The 21186-nt window shown below is 42.5% G+C and overlaps 1 protein-coding gene across 1 annotated transcript; it reads left to right on the top strand.

Annotated features, from left to right (window-relative positions):
- Window positions 1–270: 270 nt before the first annotated feature.
- On the top strand, window positions 271–20666 carry LOC145400415 (transcriptional adapter 1-like). The gene is made up of 7 exons (XM_080272928.1): window positions 271–487; window positions 3249–3410; window positions 3910–4032; window positions 5296–5511; window positions 10865–11013; window positions 14725–14887; window positions 20373–20666. Exons 1-7 carry the CDS (start codon window positions 368–370, stop codon window positions 20547–20549), a joined length of 1110 nt encoding a protein of 369 aa, XP_080129054.1. The 5' UTR covers window positions 271–367; the 3' UTR covers window positions 20550–20666.
- The last annotated feature ends 520 nt before the right edge of the window (window positions 20667–21186 follow it).

Genomic DNA, 21186 nt, shown 5'->3' with positions numbered 1-21186 from the left:
ACGCTCGCTGAGGAGATAACCCCTCCACACGGTAGAGCTCAGTGACCCAGACACATACAGCATCACACACATATAGCATCACTGATAGAATGCAGCTATAGGTATTTTGATTTTTTTCAGGTGGGGTTACTTTGAGCTTATTTATTTATTTATTTTGGAATGCTATATATACCGTGTACTTTGACATAACGCTGATGTAAACTGCGAAGAAGAAGAAGAATCGTGACCAGTATTGACCTAACAGGCTGCTGAAGCGAAAGATATTGGTCGCTGAATTTACCACTGCTGGCCACGTCCTGACAAAGAAAATAATACCCTGAACCATTCAAAAGGAGACAAAGAAGCTACGAGGGTTGTCTAGCAAACCATGACGTCTGCTTCATCGTCAGACCATCTCAACACCGCCAGGAAACGTCTTGAGGAAGCTCTTGGTCCTGACAAGAAAATTAAGTACTTTTATCACATGAAACAGTGGTTCAGAATGAAGGTTAGTATTAGGGAAACAGAGAGAGAAATGTGAGGTGGAGGAACAACTGGTGTCGTATCACAGAGTTCCCCATTGTAGAAAGTTCTCCAGGTGGTTAAAATCAGGATAAGCAAGGTCAGCCTGGGTCATTAGGTTTGTGATAGGGGATCTTTGTGCAAATAACAACTGCACTGGCAATGAGTACTAACAGTCTTTCAATGCACACAAGGGGGAGTGATTTTCTGTGTGGGAGAATGTTGTGAATCGTATACCATTGTCTTGCGCTGAGATTACATGATGCTGTTTCTGCCCCTAATTATCTGGATACCTAACCAAATATTTTGACATTTCTTCCTAATTACATTAATATGCTCCCCTGTGCTGTCCAAAACAACATGACAGTCTCAGCATGTGACATCAGTATATATATAGTCAGTGAGTTCTGTGACATTTTTAAGAATTTAATTTACTTTCTCATCCATTGATTTTCCTAGATTTCTGTGTTCTCTTATTTATTTGTATGTTTCAAATGTTTTTTATGCTTATTTCGGTATTTTGCCTTTTTTCTCCCTTCCTTCCTCACCACTACTGCAGCAAAATAAGTCATTTTCAATAAAGCTCATGCATAAAAAAATTAATCATAGCCTGTGAAAAATCCATAAGGAAAATTGGATACCTAAATGGTTGAGGGTGTGTCCCACCAGACCTCTCATAATATTAACCATCTGGACCATTGCTGAGCCTAACCAAGACAGCCACTCGCACTTTTCATGTGCTCACCATCTAAGTTAGTATATACAGTACTTGAGGTAGTTTCAGGGTAGCTAATTGTCAGGGAGACATGGAACCACCTTATTTTGCTGTTTCTTTTAGAGTTTTCTTTACCAAAGCCCATCATGGGATTCTTTCCGTAGTATTTTCATGTTTTGTTGTTTTTTATTTTGTTTAAAAATGGTGAATAGCATTTAAAACTTGGTTGTTGTTTACAATCCGCAACAGGCTGACAACAGACAGACGCCATTTTGTGGTGGGCCAAAGACGGATGGCTACCATTGTAGAATGCCAGTTTTGGCGCAAAATTACCCTTATCAGTACTGATTTATCTCAACTTAGCCAGAATTTTTATAACTTAACCCTTCCTAATATATCCTAACCCAACCTACTTTATGCTGGCCTAACCAATCCTAATGTAACCTAACCCATTCATAACTTGATTATCCATGTTTATTGATGGATCCTCTTCAAACAAGTTTTCATGCTCGAAAATTCGTTTTTGTACACCTTCACAAAGTTATTGAGTCAGTTCAAAGGTATGTAAGAGAATATGTATACAGTATATTTAAGAGGTGGTGCTATGTCTTCTTGAAGATTACCAATTTCAGGATGCACATAATATCCCCAGAAATATGCATTTAGGAAGGAAATGCTGCAAGGAAGAAAATAAACTTGAAAAATATTCCTAGTTGTTTAGTTCATTTTATTGGTTAGTTTAGGTTGGGCTTGGTCATTCCTAAGGTATTCTTTTTTTTTTTTTTTTTTTTTTTTTTTAGTAAAACCCTTTAAAAAAAAAATATTTAGCAAACAAAATCTTGTCCATTATCATTACTGGCAAGTGCATAACATTGAGATTATAGTGCCTTAAATAGGAACCATTCCAATTTGATGAAATACATAGCTACAGTATTAAATTTAAGCCCACAGGGTAATGTGTTACTCAAGGATATACAGTACTGTACCGTTTATGTCATCTTCTGTTAATAATACAGATCATTATGCTACAGTTCCCTCTGTCATCAAGGCTGCCCACTTTCTCAGAAGGTTAAGATTTTTGGAGGGCAGAGTGATTGCTACTGATCACTGATGCCCTTATCTAGTAGGTCTCTCAAAATAATGTGCAAATCAGTTGAGATTCATTATCACTGCTCATGAACACACCCTTATTCTTCCTGGTTTAGATAGAAAGTGCAAAGGAAATTTCATTGGAAAAATGTTTTGATGTGGCACTGCTAAAATGCAAAATTACTTAACCTTCACCTTCAGCAGTTGTGGTGATACTGTAGTAAGTTTCATGTTTTGACCATACAAACATTTGGACATAAATTCTTGGCTATTCTTTTAATTTTTAGTGTGATTTGTTTGGATTTGATGTTTCCTTTTGCATATCTTTTTAAGGTGCTAGTGAGAGACCCTTCAAGCTGTTGGATATTGGTGTGATTTTTTTTTCTTTCCATTCCTTTTGTGTGTGTGTGTATGTGTATGACCTCATCCTTAGTTCCCATAAAAATCAAGCTATTTTAAGTGAAATGTAGCTATAACATATTGAACACAATTAATTATGCTGTATCTGAATCCTAGCTGTTGTAACCAGACCTTTCTCTAAACAGTTTTATTCAGTTTTCGAGACTTTTAGAGCTGGACAGGTTAGATACAACCTTCATATACCCCATCACTGCAACATAATCAGATGAGGCAAGAAAACTAAGCTGTTGCTGTTGTTCCCAAAGCTTATCTTAAACATGAACCCAGTGGAGTGTAGGCTGAAATTGTCCCCTGTCTGCATTTTATCCTTCTCTGAGGTGATAAGAGGGGAGTTGAGGGAAGTTTGCATAACTGGGCGGTGGAGCCGCCCAGCCATATACAGTATATATATCAGAGCCAACACATGACATCGTTCCTCTTTGTAGCCAGGTAAATAAATAAAATAATAAAAATAAGTGAAGTGCATCACCAGATTGAAAGACTTGTTGAATGTATTTGAAGTGTTTTTTTGTTTTTTTTCCAGGTAACTAAAGAAGAATTTGATACTCATGCCCGAGACCTCTTGGCTCTTAACTCTGTACATCTACACAATGAGTTCCTGCTGGCTATACTCACCAAGTGTCAGCTCTTCACCTCATCTTCAGCAACATCTCGCTCGGACTCGCACAGTCGACATGATGACCAGGTTAGTTTTCTTTACATAGTTGTAGCAGCAGTAGTTGAAGTACATGTATTTGGTGTTGAAGTACTTGCTGTTGGTCTATAAAATTCTGTCTGACCAAGCAGACCTGTCAGTACTAGTAAGCAACTGCTTTCCTGTGTGGGACAATGCTTCGCCAGGGTCAGAACAGGATCCTTCCACATAAAAGTTAACAGTTATTGGTCAGCTTATTACTGTACACTGATACTAGGCGCTGATGAGGAGCCACCATGCAGTGACACTTTGCATGCTGGGTGTAGCTAAGCAGCTACAGCATTCACCTGGGATACAAGCCTCCTCATATATCCCTGCATCTCACTGTGGGGAAGGATCCTGGTCTAACCCAGATGAGGTGCTGTCTGTCACAAGGGGGCACTGATACCCTCCACTTCAGTACTATACTATACCACGGTATACTGTATAATAGTTACATGATGTTCACTGAGCTTTAGTTTTTTTTGTTGACAGTATTTCTCCTTCACAGCGGTTGGACCCAGGTGGCAGCAGCTGGGACCACTCCTCCTCTGCGGGTCTCTACTCCACACCATCCTCTGGCAAGAAGCTGAAGGCAAAAAAGAAGAATAAGATTTTGAGAACAAACCATGACGTGAGTGTAGTAGCAATAGCATCCTCAGGCTCGAATGAAGTGTGAACGCAGTGAACTGCAGGCCAAAGTTGCCCTCATCTTGCAGTCCACCATCCTCCTTCCATGGGGTAGGTAGGGAGTGAGTTGAGAGATGTTTGCTTAACCAGGCAGTGGAGCCATCTGGTAGCAGCACATGAAATCACCCCTCAGCAGTGTATATTACATTTTTGTGCTGGCAGGAGAGATTTTAACTATCGTAGTAGTGGTAGGTGGGGATGCTTACCATCCACTCACTCAATGTAGTGATGCTTTGGGTGTCATCCCTTTCTTTTCTTCCATTCTTCCTCTTCTGTCTTTCTTTTCTTCACTCATGCCTCTTTCTTCTGCCTACAGGTGACTTTACACTCCTTCTTCTGTCATTCTTTCCTTCATTCTTTCCTTTTCCTTCTGCTTATGGGTAACTCTGCATTGAGTGACAAGCAAATGGTTTCCTGTACACCATAGGTAATATTCTATGTACGCGTATTAACTTGTAGCCAATAAATAAAGCTTCGAACAATGGCGATCAGTTTGGTGACAGTAGGGGAATGTCAGTGACTGATTCTAGGACTTCAGTGGTGCATGTTTAGCAAAATTAGTTCATGATCATAGAGAAAATACAGTATAGGCTTCTATATGTTCTTGTGAGAGCATATTCATACATGATGACAATTGGACTAATTCCAGGAAGAAATATGTGATACCTAACAAAATACTAGAGGGAAACATAAGCGCTGTCACACCCACACCTCCCCATTCGGCTCATCTCTGTAGACCAACCAGAGACTAGCAAAGGAAAGCGTTTTCCTCACTCCACCCTGAGGGAGGCACTTCTCCGCCACTTCTTGCTGTCCCAAGTGTAAATCCCATCTAGCTGTTTATCAGTAGCCAGCCACCTCAATCCTGAAATGAGTGACCACAAACGAAACTCCTTCACATCATCCTTTCTTCCACCATCCGGCTACCCTCTCTCTTGTACCTTTGCATCCTATCCCTCATCCTTATCCTCAGTCTCCCCCTCCCCTGCGCCTTCCATCATATGACACTGTCCTGTCAGTCTCATTCCCTATTTTCTCCATTTCAAGGTACTTCTCCCAATGCATTCCACCACATCTACAGCAATACTAAAGCTCTTCTTTGCTCCCTCATGTCTGTCTGTTTTTCTAAACTTCAGGGTAGCTTTTAGGTTGTCACTGTATGTAAAGTAGCAGTCACAGCTTTTTATTAATGGCTGGTAAATTTCAGGGTAATTTTGAGGCAGTCAGTGTTCATGAGGTAGCAGCCACAGCCAGCCTTCATGAACCTCAGGCCATCACTGATGCTGGCGCCGGGTACATGTCTCGTTCCATGTGCCTTCTGGATACAGGACCATTGAAGGGACGCCTGCTTCTGGCAGCCTGGGATCATGGCATCACACAAGTAGCAGACAATGTAGCCACTATGCTGCAGGAGGCAACTCAGGTAATTGCTGTCAGGTTTATTTGTGGATATCATTCAGGGGATTTATATTTTGTATATATATAATGAAGCACTTGGATGGGGTACACAATATACTGTACTGGTGCTGTTCTTGCACAGCACTGATTTTATATACATATAACACATAGTAAAGCTTTAAGAACAGTAGCAGGATGTATAAAGACCATAAATATAGATTACCTACTTGCACCAAAAACAAAAGTACTTCCAAGCAAGGAAAACATGAACTTGGGAGGAATATAGTTTGTTACTTCAGTAAAAGCACCGTCCCACCCACTGTCTGTACGATGAACACCCCCCATACAATGTCTGAACACTACACAGTGTCAAAAACATGCCTCCCCCTCCACCCAGCACTAGACATCACAGATACATACACAAGCACAGAGACACTATGGCCATCCAAAGCTTACAGCCAAACTGCATTATTCATGAACCACCAGGGAAATATCCCCTACCATAAGTGCATGTAGCCAAATGATGATTATGGGGCAACCACCCCTCTGTTTCAGTTCCAGCACAAAATACTACAACTTTGAAACAGTAATGCAGTGCCTTCACAGCACAGTACAACATGCCCTTATTTTATGACTTGGAGTCTTGGATGCATTTTTGAAAACCAGTTGTACAGTAAAAGTCCAATATTTCGGCATCCAATTCCCCGGCAAATCTGATATTTCGGCAGTTTTGAGAAATAGTCCCATTTATGAAAATCTCCGATCGTTCAGCAGATTCTCCGATTTTTTTCGTCAGTCTTGAAATTCTCCATGAGGCTCGCCAGCTAGCTACCCGCCTTTACCCGCCTTAGTGAGTGAGATAGTGAAAGTGATGGAACGAGTCTACCTCTGCCATGAAGCTCAGAGGCTAGCTCTTTCTCCTATAGCATAAAGAGAGGACAAACATGTAGTGAGTCTAGCATGGGAAAGAGAATCTGTTTCGCCATTCTTCTGCCATTCTTCCGAGTTGTTGCCGTGCTGCTGCCGACTTCTCTTGATTCTTCTGTGTGCTTTGTGAACTTCAGACCGAAATACCTCTGAAATTACTATTCGAGTAAAGTGTGCTGTAAGCACCGTAACATCAGACAGGAGCTTTGTAACACCTGAGTGGACCAGCCGTGTGTTGTGAACAGTATAAACATCTGCGTGCTTTGAAAATGGCCTCCACGTGTGGAAAGTTAACTGGTGTTAGCAAGAAGCGTACATATAAGATGTGGACTTCTTCCAGCAGTAGCAGACTCCAATCAACCCCTTCTATTGTACATATGTAAATAAGGAACCTACTATAAGTTTAGGTAAGTGCATGTGAACTTGTAGGCCTACTGTACCATTACATTTATATACAGTATGTTCACTAATTTCTTTATTTTTCATATTCATGTACAGTATAGTACTGTATTCATTACAGTATTGTACAGTATCAAACAGTATACAGTACTCTCTCCAAACACATTTGTAATGATATGAGTAATGATGATAGTGTTCACTGAAACATATAAGGTACTGAGTGGGTAGGGTTTTCGATAATTCGGCAATTTTGATATTTCGGCACTTGCCTGGTCCCATAGATGCCGAAAAATCGGACTTCTACTGTATAAGGAATTTAGCAGTGTAGTAATTGTATATGAGAGAGAAACAACCATCTAACAAGAAACTGGGCATTGTAGTGCCTGTGTAAGCAAAAAAGAAAAAAAAAAATGAAAATGAAAAAACATTATTAAAATGGTCAGTCATATAAGGGAATGATTGTATAATAGTCAGTCATAAAATGAGGGTCTTCTCTATACTTACCTGCCTCATGCATCTGACTGTCACAACACAAACTTTCAGCAAAACTTTTACAGAGGATCTGTGGAGGCACCTGCCTTTAATAACTGGTTTCCTTCGGTCCATTCGGTTCACACTCAGATGAGCCTGGTGCCACAGCAATAACAGTGTGCATGTATACTACAGTTGTTCTGATCTGCCAAACATCTGCAACCCCTTTCAGCTTCATTGATGGCCAGTTGTTGTCAAATTGTAGGGTTGATTTAACCAGTAACGAAGGCAACTTATTCATATCTCATAACTAAAGCTTACCAAATTTCATGTAACCATGACTTAGTATTGAACTTGTGGGAGTGGCTCAGTTCTCTCAGATGAAAATAAATTGACCATAGTGATGCATGTGTAGCAGTAGATGGTTACTTTCGTGAGTAGTTCAGTATCAGTGTTGGAGTGAGAAAAAACTCATATGTTTTACTTATTAGTTGTTAAAGTCTGTGATCATGGGTACATATTTAAGCCTTTTTTAACTCATTGATGGCAGCAAGTCCCTTTACAGTAACTTGACCCAGATTTTCATCCTTTTGTAGCATATTTCATGTAGTTCAGTGACAGTAAGAGAATACTGTGGCTCTACATTCTTTCCGTAGCGCATCTTTATGACTGTCATCTATTCTTCTGTGAGGCTGTTGCCGCTCAGCAATCAAGATGGAGAAATGGCAATTTTAGGCCAGGTTAGAGTAAAAAGGATATAACAGCAATACAGGATGGCATTGCGTGAAACAAAGATGAAAGGGTGTGCAGTGAAGGGGTGTGAGGGTGTGAAATGTGTAAGGTCGGGCATGAATGGGCGAGGAAGATACAAGGAAGGAGTTGCCTTGTTGATGAATGAAGTGTGGCAGAGTGGAATGAGAGATTACAAATGTGCCAGCTCGAGATGTATGCACATCAAGTTCAAGTTTAGAAGGTGAAAGTGGCAGTGGTTGTAGCATATGCACTGTGTGATGACAGGAGTGAGACAGAGAAAGACAGGTTTTGGGATGAGCTGGATGAAGTAGTAGAAGAAATGCCTAGGAGTTATAGTGTTTGTAATGGGTGACATTAATGGGAGCATAGCCACTGGTCCTGTGAATGACATCATTCATTCATTCATTCATCATCTAATCCAGTGTTGCCCCTTGACGATTGTAGGAGCCTGGGTTAGACAAGTCGGTCCTGACATTTAAGATGAGTGACCAACCTCACTCATCCCTGAATGGCATTACACGAACAATAAACCCCAAGCACCCCTTGGATATAAACCTGCACCAGATCAACCTGAGTAGAGTGCCTTAATTACCCACCAAACCACCAGGCTCCCTAATTTGGTTGTATGACTACCACCCAGTGTAGTAAATGGTTTCCTAGTGTACAGGAACCATTTGGCTTAACACCCAGTGTAGAGTCACATGTAGATAGAGGGAAGGGGGAAAGAATGAAGGAAAGAAAGACAGAAGAGGAGGGAAGGAAGAGAGGAAAGAGCAGGCACCCGAGAGCAGCACTAAGTTGAGTTAGTGGATGGTGAGCACCTCCACCTACCACCTTGTGAATGATATAATGAGTTATAATGGAGTACCAGAAGAGAATGATAATGGGAAGTGACTGAAGGACATGTGTCAGGAAATGAGATTGTGCATTTGTAACTCTTACTTCAAACACAAAGATGCACATAAATATAAATGATGTAGAGGGAATGGAGATTGTGTTGAAAGGCGCCTGATTGATTACGTGCTTTTAGAGAAATCAGTACTGGGAAGCGTTGCTGATACGAGGGGAGTGAGAGGACAATGTGGAGGTTTGTCAGATCACATGATTGTGGTATGCAAGATCAAGCTGAGAAGAGTGAGGTGGAGCATGAGAGAGAGAGGCAGTCAGGGAGAGAGACTGGAAGTTGAGAAGGTGAGGTCAAAGAAATGGCAGATGAATACAGGGCCAAAGTAGGGGAGTTAGAATCAGTGAATTGGGATGAAATAGATCGGGACAGCCTGTGGAATGCATGTAGGGATTGCATAGTTAGGAATGCTAAAGCAGTGTGTGATGTGACAAGAGTAGTGACAAAGAAGTAAGGTACAGCATGGTGGAATGAAGTTAAGAGAGCAGTGGAGGAAAAGAGGAAGAAGTGGCTAGAGTGGATACAGGACAGGGGTTCAGTTGACATAAGAACTGAATATGTTGAGAGCAAGAAGCATGTAAAGAGACTAGTGAAGTGGAAGAAGGAGGTAAATGATGATCTAGGAAGAAAAATTAATGCAAATTTCTCTGAAAGTAGGAAATTATTGTGGAAAGATGTTCGGAAATGTAGAAGTGACAGTGGAAAGAAATGTGAAAGTGTGAAGGATGTAAGTGGTAGATTATTAACCTATGGGGATGAAGGAAGGACCAGGTGGAAAGAATATTTTGAAATTAGGATGAATGGAAATGGAGAGAGCAAAGTGACTGTTAAGATGATTAGTTTTTGGGGGTGTACAGAGAAGGAATGCAGTGCCAAGAAACGTGACACTCACAGAGGTGAAGAACCTTGTTTGAATAAACAAGTCAAGAGTGAGAGCAGTGGAAATGAGTTATTTGAGAGGGACATTTAGAGTTACATGGAAAAACAAATTGACAATGAGGATGTGAAGGAGCATTGTGGTGTGGATGTGGATGTGATAGAAAGTGTTAGGAGAAATACATTGAGGCGGTTTGGCCATGTGGAGAAGGTGGAGAGTGAGAGACTAACAAGGAGAGTGTCTGCAAATGAGGTTGAGGGAGGGGGAGGCTGATAATGAGGTGGAGGGATGGAATGGAGAGGTATATGAGAGAGGGGTGTGTGAGCTGGGAGCAAGGCATTGAAGTGGCAGAGGACAGGGTGACATGGAGGCGATTTGTTTGTGGCCACCCCTTATGTAATTGAGGCATCTGATAGTAGATAGATAGACAGACAATCCGACTTTTCATTGACAAGTAGGATTAGAAGAATAGTGATGATGACAGTGATGATGATGATGATGACATATTATTTTTGTACTTGACTGGTAAAGGTTGTCACTGCAGTTCTTTTACCCAAATTTAGCCCAAACTTTTACAGTTTGTTTCACTTATGGGTAGCTCAGAGTTAGAAAGAGAAAGTGCTCTGGCTTTGCACATTTTCTATGGCATTTCTTCATGAATAGCATCATATTATAGTCTTGATACACTGTTCCAACTCACCACTGATGGTGGAGAGATGGCAAATGTAGTGCAAGTTAGAGTACAAGGAGTATAATGATACAATCCATTTTTGCTTTGGTGGGAAAGGAGGTCCGGATGATGATGAGTAAATTATTATGGTGCTGGAGAGGGATTCCATCATTTGGTGGCACCAGTATATAAACAGGCAACTCATTTGCTAGGTTATACACTACAGACATCATTTAGCTACTTCCCTATCCCCCAAAATGGGGAATGTGGATAGTAAGAGGAGAGTGACTTGAGCCTGCTGTCCACTGGGTTCACATTTCAAATGAACCTTGGGCTGTAACTAACACTGCTAATATTTGTATTGGGCAACATTCCAGCAATGCTTGAAAAATATACTGATTGCGGTGGTCAGTCGACGACGAGGATACAAGATCAGAGAGGGGAAGTTCATGCACTCTCTGGGGATAACACCACCAAACCCATGGCTCAGGAACACTGCTTCACTCACAGACTGGACTGCTGAAAGGTTAGAGTTACCTCAGCTACTTCACTCTGATGATGTTATTGTTTTTGGTTTGCTGCTAAACCCCAGTCTGTCTGGCCAAACAGACCCATTAACCACTGTTAAGCAGCTGCTTCTGCGAGACCATCCTACAGGTATAGTGCAGTATATATGCCATGAAGGGAATATGCGCCCCCCTTGTGGTAGACAATGATTCACCAGGGGGTTGACCAGGGCCCTTCCCCACAGCAAGGTATTGTACACCCTCACACAGTGCGAGTTCGTGGGCGGCAGGAACCCTCGCATTCTTCGATTTTGAATTGTGTGAACCAAAGAACTTGTGGGAAAAATGGTATATGGTGGACAGCCCACCCAGGGCTTGGTCTTTGGGTCCCCTTCCAGCCTACTCTTCCCTGCTAATACCTTGTCTAATAGTACTTCTAGTTGGACCAACAAGTAAAACAACAAATAAAACACCGTGCACCTTTATTTAAGTGACTTCTGAGTTTGTTAACCCCTAAAAGACGGGCATCGTAATGTTTTGATGTACGTTCAGGACGGGCATAATCGGCTGGTGCGATACGGTGGGGTATTGGGGGGGGAGGTGTGGAGGAGTGTGTGGGTTGTGAGGTGGTGTGGGGATGGGGACTGGGTGCTTGGGGGAGGTGGGGGTGGCAGTGGGGGTTGGAGTTGTGGGGTTGTTTGGGGTATGTGGAGGGTTTCGGGGGTGGGGGTTTGGAGGTATGGGGTGGCAGGTGGAGGGGGGTTGGGGGTTGTGGGGCTAGGGGGAAGGTGGTAGGGGGTGGGGGATAGAGGGTGGCAAATGGTGGGGGAGTGGGGGTGGTGGGGAAGCAGTTGGGGGTTTGGAGATTGTGGGGGATGGGGCAGGGAGGGGTGGTGGGAGGGCAGGGGTTTGAGGTGGTAAGGGGCTGTGGATGGGACTGGGGAGAGTTGGGGGTGGTAGGGGTTTGGGGGTGGGGTGGTGGGGAGATGGCAGGGGGTCATAGTTGGGGGATGAGGGTGCAGGTGGGCGGCGGGTGTTGTGGTAGGGGGTTGAGGTGGGTTTCAGGGGGTGGGAGGGATGTGACCACACAGACACCTGTCTTTTTGGCCCCAGTACCCATGGACAGCATATGCGGACACCCATCTTTTAGTGGTTAAGAAGGGAGGGGGGGTGGGTATCTGAGGCTCGGGGCATCTACTCTTGCCCCGCGGGGCGGGGAGCCCTGTTGTCACTCTCACTGTCACTGCTGAGGTCTCCTGGAGGTGTCATAAATCCTTCAAAGTCGACAGCTGAGACCACAGTGAACAGGTGGGTACTGCTGTGATGCTAAAACAGATCACAGGATGCGAGGTACAACATGTGTTCTCACAGCAATATGGAGAATTGTCTGTTTACCCAGGAATGTAGGTAGATGCATGCTCCACTCCACCTAGGGTACACAGTACCACCACATGCAGGCTCCTCATCAGCATGATGTGAAAGAGTGATGCCTTCCTGTGGTGGCTCTGATATAACTGGGCTGTGGAACTGCCTGGTTATAAAAATCTCCCTCAACTCTATTCCCATCCCTCAGAAGGAGGATGGTGGACGTCAGGAGGAGGACAGCTTTGGCCCACATTTGACCAAGTTCATGTTTCAGATGAATCTTGGGCCACAGCAGTGGTAGCAGTAACTCTGGTGGCACATTTTTATATTTTATTCTTGCAATCTTCAGTTGATTTTATTCAGCATAGGAGAAACTTTTGGATCTGGAAAGGCCTTTGTTTATGCCTTTAATAGTAGAAGTCTTTCCTGTATTCCATAAAATCATCAGGAGGTAACAATAATAAACTACAAAAATACATCACAGAATTGAAGTTAACCACATCCTCCTAGTGCTGTATTTTATTCAGTAGTGAAATGAAGGTGAGTTAAATGGCAGGCTAGCTGCAAGTGGACTGTAGAAACAGGGAATGGAAGTGTTTGGAGTGGAATGGAATGAAACATGAAAGCTGTGTCAGAATACTGTTATGTGAATGGCCTTTTGTCATTACCGCCCATGATTCAGTACCAGGAAAAGGCATTGGAGTGTACACTCAATCCTCGTAAATCGCGGCAATTTGGGTCTGGACCACTGCCGTTATTTATGAATTCCATGATTGATGAATAATAACTCTTAGGTGAAAAATTAATTTGAGTCTGGACTTTGGCCAACTCACCCCCACAGCACCCTGCCTACACCTGTCGAGGCACCATCAAACACAGTCATACAAATTTAGTAATATTCAGTTCATGTATTAAGGGATCTCACCTTAATCCTGTGACGAAATTGCTTAAGTGAATGGAGTGGGGTGGTGTTGGGAAGAACTTTGAACCTCTCAGCACTTGTTCTTCCCAGACTCTTTCACCAGCTTTGAAAACTTCTCTCCCCTCTCAGCACAACAAATGAGCTCCAAACGTTGACTGTACAAAAACTGCGGCAGCTTCTTGACGCCATAGCGCTTAGAGCGCTTCACTGGGGGGTCGGGAGGGGCCATGGCAGGTAAGAGGCGGGGGGAAGTTGCACAAAAAAGGCAGGTAACTCTTGTACTCCACGGCAACGGTCTGTAGTGTGGGGACTGGCGGGACAAGAACAACAACAACATGGCGGCATTAGTATGCACATATGCCACCAGGGACGTGCGGTGATTGGTTGTTGGGTCGCGATTTTCAGTTTGAATGCCGCAGTTTACGGTTCTCCTTGTAAAAGGTCCACTTGGGTGCCTAGATTGGCGATTTTCATGACTTAACAGTGATATAAGGTTGTGGCAGTCTGACGGGCACCTAGCCGTGATTTATGAATCCGTGATTTATGAACACGTGATTTACGAGAATTGAGTGTATGTAGAAAAGTAAATTATGCTTTTATGTTTTTTTTTTTTATTATTATTATAAGACACTTTATTTTTAGTGTGCTAGTGTGTGCATGAGTATCTGGCCCATATCACTGGGTATACTGTTGATAGTTTTCCCTCATGTGTTTTCTCCCATGTTTTCTGAACCTAACTTCACCCTATCCTTAGAAGGGGTTAGGATGATGGTAACTTGATAATGATCATAATGATGTTCCTGATTTTATTTATTTATTATTGCTTGGCAGTGTGAAGTGCATAAGTGTGAATGGTTATGCCTGTGAGGTGGAGTCAGGAGTCCAGGGTCTTGAATGGTGGGTGAATGAGAGTGTGACTCATATGACTGGGCATGCTGTTGATTAGTTCTCCTCTCTGGTGGCTTTGTGGTTAGCACTGCTGACTTTACAGCTGCCAGCCCATTAGCTCCAGAGTTTGAATCCTGGTGCAAGCAGCTAGTGTTATTTGACTCAGGCATCCATCTGCCCTTTGTAGGTCGGTAGTAAAATGAGTACCTAGGGTAACACCATAACACCTGGGGGAGGGGGGGAAGCTGTTATAACCTGGATGATGCAGTGGCCATGTATCCCAGGATATTGGGTGAATAACCTGCTACAGACTCAAAGGTTGTACAAGTTACAGAGATGAGCACTGCACCCAAACACCTCATGACATCTACCCTCACTTTTACCTTAGCTTTATACCATATATAGCTTTTCAAGTCTAACTGTTACAGATATTTTATGAACAGAGGACACCAGTAATCTGGTGTATGGATTAGTTTTTTTTTTTCCCCCCCCTCTGTCCTGTTATTAAAAAAAAAAAAAAATGATGAATTTAGTACAATATTATGTCTTTGCACAGCCTTGGTCTGCCAGTCAGTGAAGGAGGAGACACAGGTCAGCGCCCTATATGGCCCACTGTTGATTCTGCAGAGCAAAATGCTGCCCACCTGGCCTCCTGTGCCCCTCAGGTGGAACCCTCACTCCCACCTATTAATTGTTCAGATCTGTTTGAAGCACTCCAGGTGAGTATTCATACTATTTGTTCCAATAATCTTGGTATGAGCTCCATTTTTTACTGTGAATGTGAATATTGTACTTAATGTTGTTTTAGGGCTTATTTTGGACCTGGAGCGGTGGCGTCTTTGCCATGGGTCTACCCCCCAGAGGCTGTTGAAGAGAAGAGGAGGACAGCATGGGGGCCAAACCACCACAAACCCCCCCGGCTCCTCACGGGGCTCGAGTACCTGGGAGTGGTTTTGGTTTTTAAATTGAACGAAAGGGTATATTTTTAAATTAAACGAAAGGGAATATACTCGTCATTGTTTCAGCATAACTCTGGTCTGTCTGGCAGCGTAGACCCATTGATTATAGGTAAACAGCAACCCTGTGGAGCAGTTTAAGGGACAGACTAACAACAGCCCTGTGGAGCAATTTAAGGGACAGACTAACAACAGCCCTGTGGAGCAGTTTAAGGGACAGACTAACAACAGCCCTGTGGAGCAGTTTAAGGGACAGACTACACTTCAAGCAAAAAAGCTGTACCATTGGTTTTATATAAGATAATTCCTTACATAACACTGTAGATGTGTTCCCCATAGTATCATGCTGAAGTGAATATTAAGGGAGGTATGTTCCAACAAGATGTAGTATTCTTGTAAAATATTAACATACCATATTCAGGGATGCAGATGATTATCAGAATGTGCTTGGTGTGTTAAATTCCATAAGCAGTTTATAGAAAAAAGTGATATATTGATAATAAATTCCTATGTACTCTGCTTCAACCCCAAACCTTCACTGCACATGATTACTGCTTAGTAATAGAACAAAGGTGTGTTATGTGAAAAATGTTACTGAGTTATTGAACAGTTTTATAATGAAAAACTTTTCTATGAAAGTATGGCAAACAAGGAATTATTGAGCTGTAAGTTCTCATGCCGCAGACATTCACTTTTGTTGGTGTGTGGTTAAACATGGATAAATCTGTGTTACTCTTTTAACCCACAGACCCAAGCAAAAGCACATTTCTCAGTGCTGTGTCATCATAAGGGCTGCCTGGAACCCCATGATCAGATAAGGGATAGAAGTATATCAGAGCCTCAGTCAGGAAGATGCTGATGCAAGTGTGGAGTTTCAGAGTGGTGTAAGTGTCAGAAATCATGAATGAGAACAGTAGAAATGGAACTGCAGCTTACAATCCTGTACAGAACAACCTGATAGTCAAGAGAGCGGGTGCACATTCCTTTCCACTCATATTGGACAGCAATTCTTTGTTTGGTCATTCATCACACAGACACAAACCATTCAGCAGTCAAGCTACCAGTATTAGTCTTTCATTTCTCCTTAGTGAATGAGTATGGTAGAGTGTGTAAGGAATGGAATCTTAAGGTGAACGTAGGGAAGAGTGAAGTTACAGTCTTCAAGAGAAATGAAATTTCTGAATGTACAATGAGGTTTGATAATGAAGAAATGGAGAATGTGGTTGCATTTAAGTACTTGGGTAGTGTGATGAGTAAGGCTGTTTGTGGCCACCCCAAACGGGATTGAGGCGTCTGGCAATAGATAGATAGATAGATAGTATTAGTAGTTACAACCTCAGGGTCATCAGAATGTAGCTGACTCTCCTCCTTTTGGAGAGTAGGGAGAGGACTGAATTGAGGGATGTTTATACAAACCAAGTACCTTCATCACCAAGTCATGACTGTGCCACCACAGGAAAGCATTGTTCCCCAGCACTACATGTATTAGTGGGCAGTAGGCAGGGGCAGATTACATTGAGGTTAATTAGGCTGAAGCCTGCTTGCGAGGGGCCCCAGTAGACAAATACAGAAAATTCTATACATTTCTCTCACATTTTATAGCTCACTTATTTTTGTTTTGCTTAAATGAAAAGAAAAATCATTGGCAGAAATACAATGATTTTTGTGTATAATGTTTTAATGAATGGAAATTAAAAGAGCAACATTCTCTTTTATGTTCTGTGACATATGGCAATAGCTTGTTGATGAATGTATTTATGCATGCATGCTTTTATAGATGTATTTAAAGAGTGAAGTTAATAGAGTCTCCAAGCAGAATTAGCCTCAGGCCCCAGGCAGTAGGTTAGGATGATGATGGGTAATTTCAAGCACCTTATTTTGTGTGGATTCTGTGACCTGTGAGATGGAGCTGAAAATATTTCAAAGGTTTGACTGATGAATGAATGGATGATTGGGCTGTTTCAGCAGTCACTGTATTGATTCTTCTTTGTGTGTTTTACGTGAGGATGACATAATGGGTTGTTATGGAACACCAGAAGAAAATGATAATGGGAAGTGACTAAAGGATATGTGTCAGGAGAGGAGGTTGTGCATTTGTAACTCATATTTCAAAAACAAAGATGCACACAAATATACATGGTATAGAGGGAACGGGGATCGTGTTGAAAGAAGCCTGATTGATTACCTGCTTGTAGAGAGGTCGATGTTGGGAATGGTTGCTGATACGAGGGCCGTGAGAGGATGATGTGGAGGTCTGTCAGATCATATGGTTGTGGAATGCAGAATCAAGCTGAGAGGAGTGAGGTGGCTCAGGAGAGAGAGAGGAGCAGTCAGGGAGAAAGACAGAAAGTTGAGAAGCTGAGGATCAAAGAATTGGCAGATGATTATAGGACCAAAGGAGAGGAGTTAGAATCAGTGAATTGGAATGAAATGGATCTGGACAGCTTGTGGAATGCATATAAGGATTGCCTTGTTAGGAATGCTAAAGTGGCGTGTGGTGTGGCAAGAATAACAACAAAGAAGAAAGGTATAGCATGGTGGGATGAGGAGGTTAAGAGAGCACTGGAGGAAAAGAGGAAGAAGTGGCTAAAGTGGATACAGGACAGGAGTTCAGTTTGAAATAAGAACTGAATATATTGAGAGCAAGAATCACATAAAGACTAGTGAAGAGGAAAAAGGAGGAGGTAAATGATGATCTGGGAAGAAAAATGAATGCAAACTACTCAGAAAATAGGAAGCCATTCTGGAAGGAGGTGCGGAAATGTAGAAGTGAAAGCGGAAAGAAATGTGATGATGTGAAGGATGTAGGTGGTAGATTATTAACCCATGAGGATGAAGTAAGGACCAGATAGAAAGAATATTTTGAAAGCCTGATGAATGGGAATAGAGAGAGCAGAGCAGCTGTAAATGTGATTGGTTTTGAGATTGTGCAGAGAAGGAATGCAGTGCAAGGAGACGTGACACTCGCAGAGGTGAAGAGTGCTGTTTGAAGTGGCTGAAAAATGGTAAAGCAGCTGAGGTTGATGAGGTGTATGCAGAGATGATTAAGTGTAGTGGAGAGAGTGGAATCAAGTGTTGGAGATATGTAAGAAGGCATGGATGAGTGAAACTGTGCCAGCAGAGTGGAAAAAGGCTGTGATTGTACCCCTGTACAAAAGTAAAGGTGAAAAGTGAGTGCAAGAATTATTGTGGCATAAGTTTATTGAGTGCAGTAGGGAGGGTACACTATATGGAAGAATTATTATAGAGAAAGTAAGAGAGATATCAGAAGTCCTAGTGAGTGATGAACAGGTTGGCTTTAGAAGTGGCAGAGGATGTGTGGATCAAATATTTGCAGTGAGACAGATAGCAGAGAAGGCTTGTGAGAAGGACCATAAGGTGTTTATGGCATTCATGGATATGGAAAAAGCTTACGACAAAGTGGACAGAGAAGGATTGTGGAAAGTTTTGCGCATGTACGATGTAGATGGTAAGCTGCTAGGTGCCATCAAGAGTTTTTATGATGGTAGTGAAGCATGTTTAAGGGTTAATGGGCATCTAAGTGAATGGTTCATGATCGGTGTGGGTGTGTGACAAGGTTGTGTGATGTTCCCATTGTTGTTCAATATATATATGGATGGGGTGATAAGAGAAGTAAAAACACGAGTAATGGAGAGGGGAATGGCGTTGGTAATGAATGGTGATGGATGGAATATCTCAAATTTGTTGTATGCGGATGATGCAGTACCGCTTGCAAATACTGTACTGGACGAGAACTTGGTAGGTTAATGCAAAGTTTTGCTGGTGTCTGTGAGCATCGTGCCTTGAGAGTAAATGTAGGAAAGATTAAAGTGATTGTTTTTGAGAGAGAAGGTGACTCCCAGTGCGATGTTACAGTGAATGGAGAGAGACTGGAATTGGTGAGAGAGTTCAAATACCTGGGTATGGTGATTGAAAAGAGAGGAAAATGTGCAAAAGAAGTTGAAAGTAGAGTGACACAATGAAGAAAAGTAGCTGGTGCAATGAAGGCCTTGATAAGAAGCAGAGGCTTGAGTGTTGCAGCTGCACAAGGCATACATGAAGGAGTGTTAGTGCGAACTTTAATGCATGGATGTGAAACTATAATGTGGCATGAAAATGAAAAGTCAAGAGTAAGAGCAGTGGAGATGGGACTGCTGATGTATGTGGAGTACAGAGGGTGGATAGGAAATGAAATAATGTGATTCATGAAAGATTTGGAGTGAGGAAGTCAGTGGACACCGGATTTGAAGAGAGTGTACTGAGATGGTATGGTCATGTGGAGAGAATGTATAACAATAGAGTGGTTAAGAAGGTATATCTGAGCAAATTTGATGGAGGGAGGAGGCAAGGTAGGCCAAGGAGAAGGGGGAGAGATATGGTGGAGGAGTGTGTGAGGAAGAGAGGTTTGGAAGTCAATAAGGCAAGGGAGCTGACAAGAGATCAGGCTGGCTGGTTGAATGTTGTGAGAAGAAGTGCACGATCAGGGATTTGGCACCCCTTTTTGACGTGGCAGCGTCTGGATTGACTCGGATACGTTTATGTGAAGCTACAAAACGTGGTGAATGTTCTTGGCGTATCCGATAGAACCAGGACTCTGAGGGCTTGAATGATGAGTGAATGGAAGTGTGGCCCATTGGATTGGGCAAATTCTCTTCCTATTTCTCCCATCTTTCCTGTCACTTTTTATTGCTTTTCTTTCCTTTACAGGTGGCTTTATATTGAGTGACAAGCCAAATGGTTTTCTGTAAGCCAAGAAACCATTTACAATGCTGAGTGGTAACCATATAACCAAACCATACGTGGTCCCCACGTGTCAACAAGTGGGTTGGTGGAGGGTTAGTGCCCCTCTCTGCAAAATTAATAACTCAAAGTCAAATGGCCTCTCCTTACGGGATTATGGCGTCTGGCAATAGATAGATCGATAGAAATTTGGGCTGTCTGGACACTGCTACTCTTCACCCTGGTCAAGGGTGGGAAAGGAGGTCCCGATGATGAAGATGATGTGTTTTACATACCTTTCAGTATTTCTAGATCCCTCCCACCATATCTGCAATATACAGTATACAGTATTTGCAGGAGATAGGTTATGATGATAGTGATGATGAATTTCTATTGAGAATGGCACTGACTGAGTTACTGTTATTCTAAGAGCAGTAATACTCTAGCCATGGATTTCATTTTATAAGTTGTTCACAATACCATAATTAGTATCTCAGTGTCAGTCAGTTATTGTGATTATTTTCAACAGGTGCACAGAAGTGTGGTACCATGCCATGCTGTGTATGCACTGGGAATGGAGAGAATATCCTCAAGACTGTGGCACCCAAGTGCTGGAGAAGTGGAGCAAGAGGCCATGGCAGCACAGGAGTCAGCACTCAGAGACACTTTGAAGGAGAACAGACTGGCAGCCAACCCTGTCTCTTGAGTCATCATTATATTCCAGCATTGCATAGTGGCACTGTCTGTTACACTTTAGGTGTCAATAGAAGGGCATGAACTCAAGCATCCCCGTCACCTGATTCATCTGTCATCATCATCGTCATCATCATCATACAAAGAACACTACTCGTATATTACAAGTCCTCCTCTGGACATCCAGCCATCATAGTTGTCCTTATATTGCTGTGATTGATCTCATCAAGCTAAGCTTAGACCAAGACAACACTTAACCCTTCTCAGCTACCAGCTTAGATTTGGGTTGGATGGAATCAAGGATGACATTGGCTCTGCTTCTGGAGGAGGCCCACACAACATAACACATACTAGAGCACTGCACATGACATGACACACTAAGACAGACACAACATTAGCAGTGTAGAGAACCTTTGGGATAACACCATAGGAGCAGCTGCTTATCTTTGGTTGATGGGTCTGCTCAATCAGACGGACTGGGGTTTAGCATCAGCAACAACAACAGTCTTAACCTGTCCTAAACCATTCTTTGGCAGCTTATTTTGTGTAGCTCAGTGACAGAAAAAGACAGCACTAAGCATGTACAGCCTCTTCGGAAAACATCTGAACAACTAGCATCAAATAATAGTGTCCTGTTACAGCTCAGCAAT

This window comes from Coenobita brevimanus, chromosome 52, assembly GCF_032717465.1.
Source record: "Coenobita brevimanus isolate Jiangsu-jjx chromosome 52, ASM3271746v2, whole genome shotgun sequence".
In the NCBI taxonomy this organism is placed as follows: Eukaryota; Metazoa; Arthropoda; class Malacostraca; order Decapoda; family Coenobitidae; genus Coenobita; species Coenobita brevimanus.
The sequence above is the reverse complement of the archived record's forward strand: the minus strand, read 5'-3'. Positions and strand labels throughout refer to the sequence as shown.

What these genes read in the sequence shown, in the direction of transcription:
- LOC145400415 (XM_080272928.1), top strand. Translation starts at nt 368, where the DNA reads ATGACGTCTGCTTCATCGTCAGACCATCTCAACACCGCCAGGAAACGT. An exon ending in TTTTGAGAACAAACCATGAC is followed by an intron (nt 4,033 to 5,295) that starts GTGAGTGTAGTA and finishes GGTAAATTTCAG; the next exon opens with GGTAATTTTGAGGCAGTCAG. An exon ending in ACAGACTGGACTGCTGAAAG is followed by an intron (nt 11,014 to 14,724) that starts GTTAGAGTTACC and finishes GTCTTTGCACAG; the next exon opens with CCTTGGTCTGCCAGTCAGTG.